General features: G+C 38.2%; 1 protein-coding gene across 1 annotated transcript; it reads right to left on the minus strand.

Annotated features, from left to right (window-relative positions):
- Positions 1 to 1,364: 1,364 nt before the first annotated feature.
- LOC116938346 (NADH dehydrogenase [ubiquinone] 1 alpha subcomplex subunit 10, mitochondrial-like) lies at positions 1,365 to 17,883 on the minus strand. Its single transcript, XM_032945461.2, has 10 exons — positions 17,678 to 17,883; positions 14,347 to 14,518; positions 13,843 to 14,058; positions 12,176 to 12,262; positions 11,528 to 11,649; positions 11,324 to 11,403; positions 10,521 to 10,575; positions 10,196 to 10,281; positions 7,725 to 7,828; positions 1,365 to 1,874 (listed from the first exon to the last, which is right to left on the minus strand). The coding sequence occupies exons 1-9, from the start codon at positions 17,774 to 17,776 to the stop codon at positions 7,750 to 7,752; spliced, it is 996 nt and encodes a 331-aa protein (XP_032801352.1). The 5' UTR covers positions 17,777 to 17,883; the 3' UTR covers positions 1,365 to 1,874; positions 7,725 to 7,749.
- Positions 17,884 to 18,438: the final 555 nt, after the last annotated feature.

Here is an 18,438-nt window from a genome sequence, read left to right on the forward strand (position 1 = left end):
GAAGACCAACCGAACCATTTTGGTCACGATGGTTGTTTGACCATACTTCAACCATGCGGATGTCCAGGGCTGCTTCTGGCATCACTTCTGACTTTAACCAACACTAAGAACTCAAACACGGGTTGCTGGGTGCATAGTGGAGCATGCTCACCACTACAACCAAATGCACCCCCCCCCGACCCCGACAATGCTTTGTTTCAACTCAACATTGATTTCACTGACAGTGTATGCCTTGGTGCTTTCGACACAAGTGACAGTATTCAAGAAATATCATTCGCAACCTCTCCCCGCAGAGTATCAACAAGTGCAAGTGGAACGCCCCCGATGAACGACACTGCTGAACCACCGCTTGGAGCCACTTCAATAATAAACCTCTGGCAAACGACTCCACTGTTGGTGCACGTCAACCATGCACTGTTTATATTCATCCTCACATGCTGGGCTAAATTAAATTAAGAGTCAAATAAATACCTCGTTCATGTTATGTTTATATGCGGGCAATGAGACCATCGACTCATCATTACGCATGAGAACCTGGTTTAATTGTGCTGGCTTAGATATAAAAATAGGATATTGCCTGTGCTAGCTCAGTTCTCTAATGAAGGCACCAACTAGCATTCCGATATATATTAATATATAGCAAACTCCATTACCGGGCAAATGCCTGTGACCACAGATCATCGGACAGATGTGATATACGCCACGTATTTTCCCCCAATTTCAAGAGGGCTTCATTCATACTCGCAAAGCAACATTGCCCGTGTCCTCCGAGTTGTTACTCCATCACTATCTGTTAAAACATCGAGGCATGTCCAGACGCGAGACCTTTTTACTCATGTAGAATTTATATTACAAAATGACATTGGTCATATTTAAATGGGGGGGGGGGGATACATTTTGGTGCAAGGATTAAATATATGAAGTTTCAGCTATCGTGCATGAAATCACGACCAGGCATCTGCAAGGCCAGGGAATTCAAAGTCGTTTCAAATTACTCATAGTTCAATTTGGCTTAAACCTGTACTTCCTGGCTGGAGGCAATAGTATTGGCCAACCTTTACCTAGACACAATGTCGAAGTAAAAGCGGAAAAACATTTCAAACTCAAATCACAATACTTGGCGGCCTCAAGTAAATGGTGGAAATTCCACATTTCTGTGTTTGGGACGAGTTTACCCACAGGTCAAATACAGTTGACTAAGTACAACAATGTTGCACTTATTGTATTGACGTGGGAGAGAAGACCTATATTGACTCCCTGACCAGGATTTCATATGGCAACCTTCTGATTGAGTTTTGCTATTTACAGTGTCAGACAACCAGTTAGCATCCAACAGCCTAAAAGATCAGCCTGACACGCTCAGCAGAAATACAAGAAACTTTACTAATACTGAACAAATATTACATAAATGTACGTGTGCAAATGTATATACAAGTTATGTTTGTAATAATGTAATGAATATTGTTTAATAATCTCCAGTGAAACTTTTGTAATGGTGCAGGAAATGATTTACTTGAACGCCATACAGGTTTACACAACACATACTACTTGCAGCCTGGAATTAAGTATAATAAGATTTTGCCAATGAAGTTCGCACAAGTGAATGATTGCAAGAAGGTGCTTCGTTCTGAAATAACCCTTGCGATGTAAAAGACAAAACATATGATCAGGATTATATTATTCATGTACAGCGAGTGGTTATGGCCATCAACTTAGTGCAATGACCATTAACTTTATAATATCTGTAAGAGTCCATTTTCTAGGCAATTAAGCTCAGTGACCACAGGCAGGCTTCAACATCAACTGCATGCAATTCATCCATCGTATAATGAACATCACTTCACTGCATCACGTGGCTGCTGGTGTCTTGAAATCTATAACGGAAAAAAAGCATCGGTTAATGAATTATTTCATACGGTGGTTTTAAACAACGTGAAATAACAACTGTGTGCCAATTTTGATTTAAAGCTTTCGTGACTGCAGAGATTCATATTATTGGTTCTTCGGTAAAGTCACGTAGAAGAGAAACAATAAAATAAGAAAAATATAAAACAATAAAATTCTCACGACATTTCGACTGTAACACAAGGAATCATCAGGTGTGAAAACCACAGCAAGAAAATTAATTTTCTTGAGAATTTTATTGTTTTATACTTTTATTATTTTATTGTTTCCCTTCTACGTGACTTTACCAAAAGAACCAAGAATATAACTGTGTGCCAATTAAATATCCAAGATCAAATAATGTAAAGTATAGCTAAGCACAGACGTAAAACCAAATTACACCACAAAATGTATCAGAAAATGTATTGGCGCCGTGATGATCCCTTTGAGATTTTTGCCAATTTATTTAAAGGACATTCATGCGAGTTCAGAAAATGTTGCTGGCAATTAAAAGCAAGCACTTTTCAAAAGTATTATCAACTAATGAAAACAAGTCAGGGCATTCATTGGCACATTTAAAAATAGTGTAAAAGGGTTAATGTGAATCATCATCATGGGACCTCCTTTGCCAGTACTAAAATATGAGAAGAGGTTTTTCACTTTTTTCTGGCAACAAAACAGGTTTTAAGATTTTTCGATTTAAAGCTTTCGTAACTGCAGGGATTCATATTCTTGGTTCTCTCGGTAAAGTCACGTAGAATGGAAATAAAGAAGGCTACTTGTGTTGTGGCCGAAACGTCGTGAGAATTTTATTTTATTGTTTTATTTTTATTATTTTATTTCCATTCTACGTGACTTTATCGAAAAAACCAAGAAGAGGTTTTAAGATGTTAAAACACGAAACTGAAACCTTTTACAAGGAATTACGTCTGCATTAACCACAATACTTGTGGTCAGAATGCAAACAAAAAACGTACTCTGATAATGTATGCACTGTCTTTGAAACGGATTGGTCCACACCAGAGACAGCTTTCTTTTGAGCCTAGTCTCAAAACGGTGTTAGACCAGAAGACGCCAAGAGCCATATAGTCTCGCGATCTAACCCAAAAACCTCTATTATGGACCTTTAAATCCTTTAAAGCTTGTGGTTACCTAGTAGAGGTGATTTTAAAATGTCATTGTTGATTATTCATATACAAAATGAAACCAGACAAACTCGAAGTAATTTTGATTTTAAAAAAGCATAACCAACATCATGTAAAATTTTGATTTAAAGCTTTCGTGACTGCAAGGATTCATATTCTTGGTTCTTTCGGTAAAGTCACGTAGAAAGGAAACAATAAAATACAAATATAAAATAATAAAATTCTCACGACGTTTCGACTGCAACATAAGCAATCACCATCAGGTGTGAAAATTTCACATTTTCTTGCTGTGGTTTTCACACCTGATGATGATTGCTTGTGTTGCAGTCAAAACATCGTGAGAATTTTATTGTGTTATATTTTTTTATTTTATTGTTTCCCTTCTACGTGACTTTACCGAAAGAACCAAGAATACAACATCATGTAGTAAATTGTCAAAAACATGATTTTGTTAAAAACATTATTTTAAACTACAAGGACAATATTTCAGTACACCCATTGTGCAAATTAATTTATTGTTCTTAGTTTATCTTCTACACATCATCATGTACAGCGAAAATGACACGTTTAATATTTTTAACATTTGGTTTAATATTTAAATTTGTATTTTGTAGTATGATTTTATTTTATAAACGATGTTATAAGTCGCTTTTTTACGTAACTGAAAAAAATAAAAAAAATGTGTCTTCGTTATTAACTATACAAGCTCCAGAGCATACTTTTATCAGAAAAATATGCCTCACAGGGAAATAAAACCAAGGTGTCCCCACAATGCAATGCACCAAACTCGCTGGCATGTCCACAACATCAGCGGCTGCCGCAGGCACAAGGCTTCTATTAACATTGGAGCAGAGCTGGGATGTGGCTTTGATGTGGGCACCCATACTATTGGCTCCTTTAACGCCTCCCAAGTACCCGGTCAACAAAGGATCTGAGCACTGCCAGAATGTAAGATAATTCGTTATGGACTGCTGTAAACAAATGCCATATATTCCCTTCCTTCCCTCCACATCAAAACTATGAAGGTTACTTGTGTGTGTGCATTGGGCAAAACAACTTTACATAGTAAATTACGATGGTGACTTTGTAAATAAAGAACTATCCAACTGATTCCAAATGTTTGGTATATATTTTAAACCAAAACTCTTGTTATAATAATGATTTAAAAAATTTAGAAACCTATGCAGAACTCGGCCACAGAAACAAATCTGCCAAAAGCAGCTATTCCACCAAGGTTGCCTGCTGTTGGATGTTTAGAATACACAATATCGCAAATCGTCAGGAAAATTGTAATAACAGGTTACGAAGGTGTCACAAACAATTCTGAGCCTTTATAAAAGGACATTCCAAAGACCATTGATGTTGAAATTACTTATATTCCATGCTGAGAATACTCAAACATCTAATGCACAATATTCCTGGTTGATGTGTTTCTTTTTTACACTTCATCTATTGCAGGTAGACCTTGATGGATGTTGAAAAATCTGAAAATCAAGCATCATACTATGATTTGAAGCTTTCGTGACTGCAAGGATCCATACTCTTTGGTTCTATTCGGTAAAGTCACGTAGGTAAAAAACAAAATAACAAAAAATCACGACGTTTCGGCCACAACACAAGTGGCCTTCATCAGGTGAAGGGACTGGACTGTCCAGAGGACAGCGTTGGAGTGAAGAAGCAAGCCCAGGTCGCGTCCTTTAAGCTGTGTGGGAGGAAACAAAAAACGCCTTGACAAAGGAATTAGCATAACAATGATGTACTGGACCGGCACGGTGGGGGGGGGGGGGGGAGTTTACATAATGTTGGTGTGAAGGGAAATAAGCTGCTGTGAAAATTTGGGATACCACTACTTGAAAAAATATACTGTACCATTGAAAATTAGTTTAATGTTTGGTTTGATTTAGAACATCTTTTCAATGATTGCTTAATTTGAAACCATCCTCTCGGTTGAAACTGTGTCTGTGTTTGTAAATCTGAATTGCCTCGTGGACAAATCTCTGATAAAAACCCGTGGGTTTGCAGAGAACCTTGGTATCGGAGAAAACTATATCGTGATCACCCACAGCGTTGTAACAGTGATCAGCTACGGCAGAAGAATTCGTTCTGCCGTGTTTCAACACTGCCGAATTAGTTCTGCCGTGTTTCAACACGGCAGAACGAATTATTCTGCCGTAGCTGATCACTGTTATCAGAGATTTGTCCACGAGGCAATTCAGATTTACAAACACAGACACAATTTCAACCGAGAGGATGGTTTCAAATTAAGCAATCATTGGAAAGATGTTCTAAATCAAACCAAACATTAAACTAATTTTCAATGGTACAGTATATTTTTTCAAGTAGTGGTATTCCAAACTTTCACAGCAGCTTATTTCCCTTCACACCAACATTATGTAAACTCCCCCCCCCCCACCGTGCCGGTCCAGTACATCATTGTTATGCTAATTCCTTTGTCAAGAAGTTTTTTGTTTCCTCCCACACAGCTTAAAGGACACGACCTGGGCTTGCTGTCTTCACTCCAAAGCTGTCCTCTGGACAGTCCAGTCCCTTTACCTGATGAAGGCCACTTGTGTTGTGGCCGAAACGTCGTGATTTTTTGTTATTTTATTTTTACCTACGTGACTTTACCGAATAGAGCCAAAGAGCATCATACTATGATTGAATATTCATTGTTAGATTACGAAACTTATGGAAATATATAAAATACATGTTGACAAGAGTATAGAGACTATGCAACATCATATGTAGCAATTAAGATGGGCTGCAGAATTTCATTGTCACACTTGAAGATGACCGCAGGTCAGGAATGACTGTGGTGACGGGGGAAAACATGAAGGCAGGGCAAGACCAGATTTTGGAAGACCGCATTGTTACAATTGCAGTCAGCTGACAACTTGGGCATTAGTGTGGCATAAGTGTAACCAATCTTGCAGGATCAATTGGGAATGAACAATTTATGGGCATTGGGTTACCAAAACAATGACATGCAGCAATTAAGAGGGACCCTATGATAAATGCTCATGATAATCTTGATCTGAAAGCAGACTGGATCAAGTTAAGAGGCAATTTTTTACTTCAGATAAGAGCTGGATTTACTTATATGACCCCGAGTTTAAACACACCATATAATGGACAAATATACACTTTTTCAACACCCAACATATTCAAATCAGACTTCAATGCTGGCCAGACCGTGTCCAGCATCATTTTTGGTTATGCTAAAGGAGTGGTACATAAATTTTGATTTAAAGCTTTCGTGACTGCAGTAATTTATATTCTTAGCTCTTTCAACGTGACTTTACCGAAAGAGCTAAGAATATGAGTGGTACATAATTATTTAATGGGAAGAAAAAAAGACGATCATAGGTCAATATTACGCATACTTATTCCATGCGTTAAAGACAAAGTGCCATGGCCTTGGAAATATCATAGCCTCACCCACGCTTCTGCATAAGAATGCCCAAGCACATACGGCAAGGGTGGTAAATGCCAATGCTGTCAATAAATGCCACTTTATGGAAATCCTGCGTCCTGCTAAAATCTGCAAAGCTGGCACAGAGCAACTTTCACTTGGTTCCAAAGTTGAAGGAGCATCTGGGAAGAAAACATGTTGATGATGATGACCTAGAGGCCGTGCAGGGGTCTCTGAATAGGCTGGACGAAGAGTTATTCTATGGGGAATCAATAAGCTCCAGGAAAAATATGACAAAAGGCATTGTTAAAAATGTAAGATGGTTTGAAATACATTTATTCCGATTGGTGTGTAGCATTTTTATTTTGTATTAGGCTCAGAACTTTTTGTATCGTCCCGGTATTTTGACGTTTCTCTTCGTGAAATTGTATTGAATACCTCTCCTTAAAAAAAAGACATTTAAAAGTAGGTAAATAATAGGAACGTGTTCAAGACTAGAGCAGAGATGCACTATGTGTTTTATATATATTTTATTATTTTATTGTTTCCCTTCAACGTGACTTTACCGAAAGAACCAAGAATATGAATCACTGCAGTCACGAAAGCTTTAAATCAAAATTTATGTGTTTATCATTGAATGATTTTCCATAGTTGGTTTGGGATTTCTCCCTTTAACTAGACCTTTTTTAAAGGTATAAAGACTATATACATTTATTATGATAAAGAGAGCTCTCAGATTACCTTTTCGTCTGCTGCCAAATTCAGTGGTTATATCAGTTGATAAAGAAGCCAGTCACACAATATTACAATGGTATGCGAGATGAAATCTGGCCTGTGGAGTTGCACTGTATAATACATATTTATCTCCCAAGTAATATGAAATTGTATGAGTAATATTGAGGTTAATAATTAATATGAACATATAAAATGATACGATAATAGGAAAACCTACATGCACTTGTGATAATGAACTTATTATATAAAAGGTAAGCACTGGAAACTGAAACAAGTTGTAACTTGGTTGAGATCGAAAGGAAAAGGTTAACGTAAAAAAAGATATTTCATCTATCCACTATACTTTCGATTAATATTCTATGCACTGTGGGAAATCGGATGGCCAGTAAATGATTATGAATTAAAATCTCAAGAGAAACTGAGTAAAAAAAATGTTATTGCCAAAATGTATCAATATAATGTATTGTATCGAGCTGTTTCATATTGACGTAATTAAACCAATATGTCAAGAAAATGTTGTGGAGTTTTCCCAGGATTGAGACACTTACTGTTATTGTGGCGAGCCTAGACACTTCAGCAAACACCCACTGTAACCTCAGGGATGACTCTTGAAATGATCATCAGGTTTGCCACTCTGTGCTTGTTTTCCACACTGAGTATAAAAAAAAAATGGTGTTAAATATGAATAAAAATTCAAGCACTGATTCCCACCAATGTTCAGTTTGGAATTGATAAAAGCTACCATACTGCCTCTACTTGACTACTGTGACATCGTGTATAAATCAGCCCCAAGTACTGTACTGAAGAAGCTTGATTCCATCTATCACTCGGCCTTAAGATTTACATTGAACTGCCCATATAGGACTCACCACTGTGATCTCTACATTGGGTCAAACTTAACGTCTCTTAATGTTCGACGGCTTGTGCACCAGATCCTATTTATTCACGATGTACTTACAAAAAAATCCGCAGACTACCTGCTGGATCTCCTCTCTGTTTTAAAGAACAAATTTGACCTCAGGTCTTCGCTCATTTACCAGCTTCACATTCCCTATTGCCGTAAAAAAACTAGAGGAAGGGCCTTTGCTATTGATGCCCCCAGAGTCTGGAATGCTATTGCCAATAAACTTCAACTTATATCGCTACCAATGAGATCTTCTCTCAAAACTGCTCTAGAGGAGTTGTACACCCCTAGCTGCCACTGCTATTCATTGGCGTAAAATAAAATAAAATGTTTCGCTCCGGATGACGCTGCAAAGTATTTATCTGTATTTTGAGTTAGCGTGCTGATCTTAAAGGTGCATTGAAAAATTTGATACTCCGACCGATGCTTCTGTTGTTGTGGAGTAACTCATGCAGCCAGCTATGGCTCTAGGATTTGGTGTTACATGTTATTTATGTAGTTTATTGTAAAAATTCGGTCACAGTCCTTGTGATCACTGTTATGTTGCAATTATGGCTTTATTTTTTGGTGATTTGGAAAACGTTTTTTGGTTTGGACATGTTTGTTTTGTTGTAGTACAGAGTTAGACTGATGGCCTTAATCTAAGTTTTTGTGGTTGTTGTTGTTTGACTTGCATCCCACTGGGATTTTTTGCACACAGCGTTGGTGTACGGTGCTTTTTTCAGGAATTTTTGTTGCTGTTTTTTTCCATGAATTTTCTGTTTGCACAGTCACAGTCACTTTAAGATGTTTTTCTTGTTCGTGTTTTTTGTTTTGTTTGTTGTGGTTGCACCCGATTCAAGAGCCGAATGGCTCACAGGGCTATACCAAAATAAACTGAAACTGAAATAAAACTGAAACGGAAACATGCATAAGCAATTAAAGAAGCAATAAAAACCAAAACTGCAGTCCTGTAATATTGCAAGTGAACATTTAAGTGGGACTCCACTTTATACTGTAGTATATAAAGGCTTAAAAAAAACTGCAGTTATAATCAAACTATGCTAAGCATTACACAAGAAAACATTACGTAAAATTCCCTAGCATACCCCTATGAAGCTTCGTTGGTGCCATGTGTTAGAAGTTTGAGAATGTACTAGTGCCACCTCGTGGAAGATCTTTAACAGTGTATTGCCTCTGTACAGCATTACATTGAAGTGCTGTACACAAAATATTTACGCCTATAAGCTATAAAAGGCACAGCCATTAGTAATCACAATAACATATGTATAAGAAAAAATACCCATCTTGTTAATGATGCTCGTAAAAATTGTCTCAATTGACAATTTACAATAAATGTAATGATAAATTATTTACCATATAAATACATTAATGCTTCATTAATTTTAAGCTTAACTCCGGACTGAGTCTCAAGTCTATTTTCAAGATGGTCCTGTCAGGTTTTGTGCAGAAGGGACGATATTGCTATGTGTAATCTCAATTGACACATTTTCTGCACTGGCATACGTATATTGAACTTGTTTCTCATCGTACGTAGTCAACCGTGCCAATCGGAGGTGTGGGGGGAAAGCACAACAAACTAAACACAAAAAGCAATTCTAAACAAACGAGTTTTCACAAATTAGTTTTTCGTTGAGCTATAATTTGTGGCCAGGTCGCTTCTGAAAAAGGGCTATATAGCTAAGTGGGCCTTATCTGCTAAAATAAAAATAGTTTAGTTTCATAGCATACTTGGCGAACGGCAGTTACATTGTGTCTTTTTTTACTATTCGATGAAACTGGAAAACCTGTAGGAAACCCAAGCAGAACAGTAAGAGGACATACAAACTCCAAACAGAGAGGTACCTAAGTTCGAAATCAAACCCAGGTGCTTCTAGCTGTTGAGCACAAATATTACAAGTGCTCCACCATACCAATGATTTCCCTGACTCCTGTAGCCAATGGTCACTGGCAGATTCAGATTAATCTAAAACAAATGTATCCTTGAATAACATTTTCAGGAAAATGTATGTAACCTCCAAGGATTTAATCATTACAGCCTTAATATATACACATACTATAATAACAAATTCACAATATATAGTGGTAAAATGGGAAAATTAACAGTCAACGAACAGCATCTTTAATTGGTGGAGAGAAGAGTCTGTCTGCAGAAGCCATGGGCCTTTCGTCAAATGCACACTGTTGACACAATCCGCAACCTGTAAAACAAATACATGGCATAATGATATTTATTAAAATATTACATTAATACACTGGTTCATGCACCATCAGAAATGATCGATCGACTGTTGCATAAAGGCCTCCCAAAGCCATCACCCCATCTCTCACGGTCCCGTGATGTAATAATCACATCAGCCCACTAAAATTGTTGGTTGTTCAGATGTAATTATTTATGTCATGCCCCCTGTGAATTTATATGTAGGAATGCAATTCTTACTTTATCAACGTCCCCAAATGTAGACCAGTCAAATTGTAAAACTTCACTTGTCAGACTGAAAACCAAAAAAATCACGTGATTAAAAATGTATGTCAAAGTCCTAGAAATGGTTCACTGCTTTCCACTGACAATCACTTTCTTTAATTTTCGATTTAAAACTTTCGTGACTGCAGGGATTCATCTTCTTGGTTCTTTCGGTAAAGTCATGTAGAAGGGAAACAATAAAATAAAAAAAATATAAAACAATATTTTATTGTTTCCCTTCTACGTGACTTTACCGAAAGAACCAAGAATATGAATCATTGCAGTCACGAAAGCTTTAAATCAAAATGACAATCACTTTGTTTATGGCTGAGAAGCTGACATTTTTAACTTCAAACATAGGAGTTGGAATGCGAAGAAACAGAATCGGAATATTTATTTAAGCTGGAGAAATCTGATGAGCTATAAAACTCTTTTTGAGAGATGTCCAGTAGAATGCCTGAGATAAATGTTTTGTTTGCTAGTCTCCTTGCGATGCCTTATGCAAGTATTCAGCTTAAAAACAATGACCATCATCTATTTTATGCGCAGGTAAGGATCCCATTAAATATACACAGTACTGCAATATCACCAAAAACAATTGTCATTGCACCTACTTTTATTTAAACCTAGTTGTATGGCTTCCATGTCAAACAGTGACACTTATACAAAAGAACAGCCAATATAACAAATACACACAAGCTCCGGGCCATTCAAACAGCTTCACAATTAAAAATTCATTGCCTAAAACAAACGAGAAGCACTGTAAGGGTGTGGCTCACCTCATTTCTGGCAAAAACTTTGATTTGTAAACATCTTCAATGTCCTGCAAGTAACTGTCAGAAATGTTTTGTTCAAAAGGCTGAAATATAAAACATGAACAGAGATTTTTTTTTATAAATGTATGACTGTACCGAATATATTTTAAATATCACAAATGTACACCTCAAGCACCTGTGTTGTGCTCCCACAATGATCCGACTTACACGACCACGCTGAATAAGCCGGTGCTGAATCTCAGGCACAGGAACATCCAGATACAGGACGATGTGAGGAGGAAGGATGGCCAAGATGCTGTTGGCCCTTGCCTCGTAGTAGTAATCCACAGCTAAACATAAAAAACAAGCTAAATGTTACTTTCAAGGGTTAAAGCAAGATTTCATATTTACACATGTTTCATTTTTTGGCAGTAAACAGTGAACAGTTGGTATGTACAATTAAATATTAGGCCGAATTGCTCTTTGTTAATGGCCAAGGGAAGTAATAAATATGAAATGGTGGTTTTCTGTATGCTTTACCTGCTTACACCACTGAAAATTATCATGAATACTATTCCTAACTTTTTGTATGAATTATCTTGGTACCTCAGCCCTTACACGCCCCTGCCATTTAAATCACTCTATTTTGTTCCCGCTTTTTAAACAATGTTAAGCACCTTGAGCAAAGGCCCCCTATAAATGTAAAATAAAATACGAAAATTACTATAACATAATAATTACCATAACATCACTTGATTTTTTCTAAACAAGCCATAACGCATTTCTAACTCGTCATCATTGTTTTCTATTCACCTACATTATATTGGAATAAAATGCCGTGGGGATAATTAAGTGTTACTAATATTCACTACTCACCGTGTTTTTCCAAGAAACCACTTTTGTGCATGGTATCCACGAACACAAAATCACTGTAAAGAGACCGGTCCAGGATCACACCTTGCCCTGAGAAGAGGATACATGGATTTGGCATGAATGTGAAGATAGCACAAGGGGTGATTTTAAATAACTGACACACAGGATATCAAGACAAGCCTATATTTGAAAAAACTACGCAACATAGTTTAACCTTGTGAACTTCTGAACACCTTTGATGACTCCTTGTATCGCTGTGTTGAAAGTTCATAATGCACAACAATACAAAATTAAATTTGTACTGCAAAATGAGGCACATGTGCATGTGTTTCAGAGAAGTATAATGTAAAATAAATCTACGAAGCTAAATTGTGAATTAATTACACATGATGCTTGGAGTAAAATCATAAAATGAGGCAAAACAATTAATTAAACTCCTTCTGTCATCATAATAATAATAAAAATTACAGGCCTGACATTTATAATGGGTCCCCCTATATAAAACAATTTCAAATAACATTAAGTATAAATTACTTCATAAAATAGTACACTTGTATACACATAATATACAACAGCAGATGAGGCAACCACAATATAAATGTTATGGGAAAATGATGGCCATTAAATGATGTGACAATGAAGCAAATCACCCAATACATAAATATTTGAGGATTTGTTTTTTTTCTGAGAGCTCCTTTCGAGTCAAACCAGTAGAGAAATATGAAAAAGGTATTCCCAATATTAACATTACACATGTTTAGTGAAAGTTGCATTCATGTGCAATATCCATACTGAGTTTGTTAATATGGAGCTGTTAACTTTATTCATAGCACTATCACGTACGACAATTGAGTCATATACCCCTGCAGTAGCGCAATAGCAACCTAAAACAACACTCTTAAGAATGGGAACATAACATTATAAGGGGCTTTTGGAATGAGAAAAGGCAACTGAGCATATCTGGCCTGTCCCTTTATGAAGCACACGCATCACCTATAGATAGCATTTTATATTCTCGCAAGACATCCATGCACCTTTCCCCACCCTAAATGACTTACCCATATCCCACGAGCATGCGATTTACTGCCAACACATACATATCTAAAATGATTCAGTAGTATTCCGTTGGCACAAGGGACGGTGGTTAATTGTAAGGTTTTACAACCGAAACAAAGAAAATGCAAAACTTAAAATGTAGGTTTCCGTAGCCAATAAAGTGATGTATATTTGCTTTTGGGTTAGTCCACATAACAGTTTTTTTATGCCAACATTCTTCCGATTAACTTTCCAACACCCAACCAAATTGTCACCGTCACAATTATATTATTTATATGTGCCAATATACTGATCAAAATCTGACGAATAAAGCTCACCCCGTGGCTTAAACATTTTTAAGAAAAAAAAAATCTATCTAACTGCAAAAGGTAATAATAGTTTTATTTCTAAATAAAGCATCAATAAGACATGTGACACCTAACTAAATGGCCAAGCTGTGTTTGTGAATAAGACAGTATTCCTAAACTTTGAATCATAAAAATCAATATCTGAAGTTATGCTGACGTGATTACAGAGAACAACAAATTGAACATGCAATGGGTTACCATTTCAGCGGAAGTAACTGGCGTGTCGTGATTGTATGTGAACGTGAGGACGTGAAACGACACGCTGACCTGTATTTAGCAGGTGCTCAAGAGCATCCGAGTACTGCAGGAGGCGTGTGTGGAACATCAGCAGCTGAAGCCGGACAGAGTTGCCATCGGGACTCTTTGGGTCTGCATAAAAATTTTCCAAGCTGCAGCTGCCTTTGAAAGGCGGTGGGGGAAGGGCCCTTTCCTTGCTCTTCTTCTCCCAGTATGGCACACTTGCTTCCTCAAAGTAGAGCAGGCCTGATGAAATTAACATTGCATAGTATGAATAATTTACATGTAAAATTACTATATGCAGATGTATTAAATCACACTTTCCTAATGTGCAATAAATAGCAGATGCTAATGTTATAATTTCAATTGCAGTATAAAGTTTGATTATGAGGATACCTTTTAAATTATTCCTCATTTATGTGAAAGCACATTTGCAACTTCTATGTGCAAGCATTCTAAATGGGTTCTTACAAATATACGGAATAAGTCTTATTTTTAAAAAAATCACACATGTTATGTTATGGTGCACATTACCCATTTTCTCTGCTAACATTCTGCCAAGTGTTGTTTTGCCTGCTGCTAGATTTCCATCTAAGACGATAATTTTACTTGATACAGAGAGCTTCTTTGTGATACCATCAAGCCTTTCCGTGTGCATCATGCAGCAATTAAGAGAATGTATCTGTAAAGCTGGTAAAGTTCTTATCTGCAAAAGAAAAAAAACATCTTCAGGCATGAATGGAAAAAGTCAATACTGTAGGAAGGCCGCATTAATATACTCTGCCACTGAACAAAAACGACTTTTAACATTTGGATATTGAGCTTTTTCTAATTCAAAATTTTTTATAACACTTGTTTTGGCTTACTTCACCAGAGATGTTATGTCTCATAACACCGTATTTCATTTGTAATTCCCTGTTGTTTGAATGGATTTAAATACAAAATTCCTCTTACGAACCCTGTTCACGAACCCTGATCCATAATATATTTATGGGTCAGATCTCGTGAGTAAATTGTGTGTCGTAAACCCTACTTCACAGACACAGACAATGAATAAAATTGTCACGTGAACAAACGTGCCAATTTATTTCTGCTTCAGTTCACCAGTGTGAATGAATCAGCCGTGTCAGGTGGAGGACGTTTTACGATACACAGTTTACTTACACGACCTTACCCAAAAAATATTCATCATATTGGCTGTGAAAACCTACGTGTTAAATCACAGATCCCCTTACTACTGTATTCCCAGGATTATTCGTCATATTACTCCATTTATCTGCAATAAAATCACAAGAAAATCATATTTAATTCAGAATTTGCCAATAGCCTTAACTGATATAGAAATAATTCAGAAAGGGAAGCTATTCCATAATGCATGGATAATCGTGAACAGGAAAAATTGGAGTTGGCTAAAAGATGTTGTGGACCCCTAAAGGTCCCTCTAATAATAGGAGTCACGGGTAACAGGACCGTGGATAACATTTGCCCTGTCTCAAAGAATATAATAGTAAAACACATCTGTAATACGTGTATCGAGAAACGGAGCTCAGTGCATTCTACACGTTTCAACAAGTGAATTTACAAGTAAAACCATTCTCTTGGGATCATCATTTCATATCTACACAGTTACATTAAGGCATTATGTAAGACCTTCATAAACATTACCAATGTTGAAAAGCACACATTTGACAGTCCCCTTCTCTTGCAAGTGGTATGCAGTGGAACCTTTTCACGTGTCAACAGTCCATCTCGCCTTAAACACATTAAACTCAACTTACGTTTGCCAGAGGGCGTCAGTGTGACTGATCTGTGGATGTGCACGACTCTTCCTGTCCTCACCCTCTCACTGTTCTCATCTCGTCTGTCAACAACTCATATGCTATGATGGGTGGCGACAATCTGCGTTCATACATACCGTGATTTGCCCACAAGAGGGCAATGCAATAACTGTTTAAACTATGAAAACTTGCAATCAAACATCAGCCTGGTATTTAGTATAAGAGTAGTTCTAGGGTTAAGAATATGAGTAGGGTTAGGGTGAAGAATTTATTTATGCCAGTGTTAGATTCGGGTAATAGATAATGTTAGGTTGAGGTTTTTGCTGTTGAGGCTTATGTTACATACCTGCCAACCCCTTATCAGTGCCTACCTTATTACAGACCAATTCAGACCTTATTGGTCACCACATGCCCTTATAAATCTCAACGTTCATCCTACAAAGTCCCAACACAAGGGAGAAACACAAACACATTTTTTTTAAATGCCTGTATTGAAACGGCTGTATGCCGTATGGACCCGAAAACTCAATTCCCCTGAGTTACAAGAACACGGGTAAACCGTATGGGTTGGCTTTACCGAATAAAACCAAAGAGTATGGATCCTTGCAGTCACGAAAGCTTCAACTCTAGAAATGATGTTGGGATTTAAAGGGTGGACAATACATCCTCTCCCTGGTCTCTCGGCAGATATCAGCTCGTGGTGGAAATTCCACAATTTGGCACAGGATGACCCCGCCGACGAAGTGGGTTAACCTGATGAAGACGCATGTGAAGAGTCCGACCACAAAATGCCAACGCTGCGGGCCAATTCGACGTTCGTCCAAAACGAATCGTAATAGCAGAGACGCACTCTGGGCACGTTTAATTGTCCAGTGGTTATAGACATTTCTCTTTTGATGGCACGACAACGACTCTCGTCCATCTCTCTGCACTCGTCTTACCAATTGCTAAAAACCCCCAACCATAACAATCTAGAATACGTATGTTCTATTGCTAATTTCCAAGCTGAACTAATGGCATTTCTAGCATCCCTTCACACGCATCCGTCTCTACATATCACAAGCACGTTCTTCAGCTGCTTTGTTAAGAGTCTGACTCTTTGACCCGTGCGGTATCATGAATGTCACAAAAGTTGTCTTGACACTTAAAACTGACTTCTCTGAGTGGTTAATGTATAACACCAAAACACAATGCACCACCACAGCATTATGCAAGCACCGTATTATGAGTATTAATAAACTTTAAAACACAACACGTGTAAGACCGCACAACCAATGGCATTAAGGTACAGCAATTAATTTATGTTCCAACACTCTAACGAATAACGCTGACAGTTTAACATTTTGACATCTTCTCCCACATATCATTAATCACTGAACGGCACATCATTGTAAAGAATTCATAAAGCCAGCAGTTGCAATTCATGACAAGCGTCGCTTGTTATTACAGCAACAGTACACGCACAAGTCATCAGCGCCCACTCTGTGCTAAATCTACTGCTGGATGAGGGCAGTATATAACGAATAAACAAGCCCGCACACAGACACACCAGATTTAAAACGAATTTATTTTAGAACCGATTTGACTTTCGTTTGTTGTCCTTCCACCTCCGTTGGCTAGGTACGGTGCGAAATCAGCTCAACACAAAGACAAAAGCTGCCCCCCGTCACAGAATGTTGGTGGCAAGTTGCTGTTAGCGAGTAACCAACAGCAACCACACCCGACCGCCTTTGTCTCCCCGAGTGGCGACGTTTACTCCGCACCCACAGCACCGGGTACTCATCTGAGGCCGAGTCGACCTAGGGGAGGGGAGGAGGCCCAGGACCGGTTCCGATGAATCGGCGGGCCATGAGCGGGAATCGAACTCGTAGCGCGCTAACCGCTGCACCACCGCTCCCACCGCAAGTAGCACGTGCGCGCGCTCGCGGCCTGTACGGCTGCTGCGAGCCCCCCGTCGTCGCCTGGATGTCTCCCGCCGCCCGAGGGACGCCTCCCCGCCCGCCCAACCCGGGGTGGCAGAGAGGCTGCTGCCGCCGGCGCAGATTTTTTTTATTTTTAAATTTGTTGTTGTTGTTTTATATTCTCACCGCAGTCAACGCGGGGACGAATCGCCGGCGCGTTACACGGCCGCTTCCCAAAGGCACGCAACGTCGCAGCGACGTAACGAGCGGACGCGACATATTCATTGCGCGTTTATATTTAACGCCGCTATGTTATTGTGAAATGTAACTGACGTGACCACGTCCTGTTTATTTTTTGTAAACGACTCTGTGCCGAAGTCCCTCTAGCGTTCGACGTATCATGCCACAGCAGAGGATTTGCCTCTCGGCTTTAAAGGGATGTTCATGACGGTATTTAGTAGGGTATCCCCCCCACACACACACACCTTTGAAGAGTTATTAAGCATCAAACTTTGGTTAATCCACTGCTCGATGAACCCCTCCCTGGCTTAGTCCGCATAATCCCTCACGGTCCTGCGATGTCATTGAAAATATGTTGAAGGCATTGCACAGTGTAGCATTGTTTCCAAAATGAACGGACGTTATCAACCCATGACAATTTGGCTTTTAAATTACGTAAGAAAATGTGATTTTTTTTTAAAGCCCTGACGAGCGTGAAGGTTTTTAAGATTTCTAGCATGTGTCTTTTTTTTCTTGAAACTAAACGTTCGATCTTATCATTTGCAAAGAAAAAACTGAAGTTTTAGAGAATTATATTTCTCCTTTGTATTGGCACTGGCAAAACGGTTTAAATATCAATAGGGGGCAATGCAAACCCATGCATAAAAAAATAGATGCAGAGGTTTCTTCGTCATTGCAAAAAAAAACCTGAATCATCAAAATGATCA

This window comes from Petromyzon marinus, chromosome 4 (genome assembly GCF_048934315.1).
Source record: "Petromyzon marinus isolate PM22_M1 ecotype Great Lakes invasive population chromosome 4, UKy_Petmar_22M1.pri1.0, whole genome shotgun sequence".
NCBI classification, from domain to species: Eukaryota; Metazoa; Chordata; class Hyperoartia; order Petromyzontiformes; family Petromyzontidae; genus Petromyzon; species Petromyzon marinus.

Excerpts from the sequence above, each read along its gene's own strand:
- LOC116938346 (XM_032945461.2), bottom strand. The coding sequence starts at position 17,776 with ATGAATATGTCGCGTCCGCTCGTTACGTCGCTGCGACGTTGCGTGCCT. Across the intron at positions 12,263-13,842 it reads TGAGCACCTGCTAAATACAG|GGCAAGGTGTGATCCTGGAC; the intron begins GTCAGCGTGTCG and ends TCCTCTTCTCAG. Across the intron at positions 10,282-10,520 it reads CATTTGGGGACGTTGATAAA|GTTGCGGATTGTGTCAACAG; the intron begins GTAAGAATTGCA and ends TTTGTTTTACAG.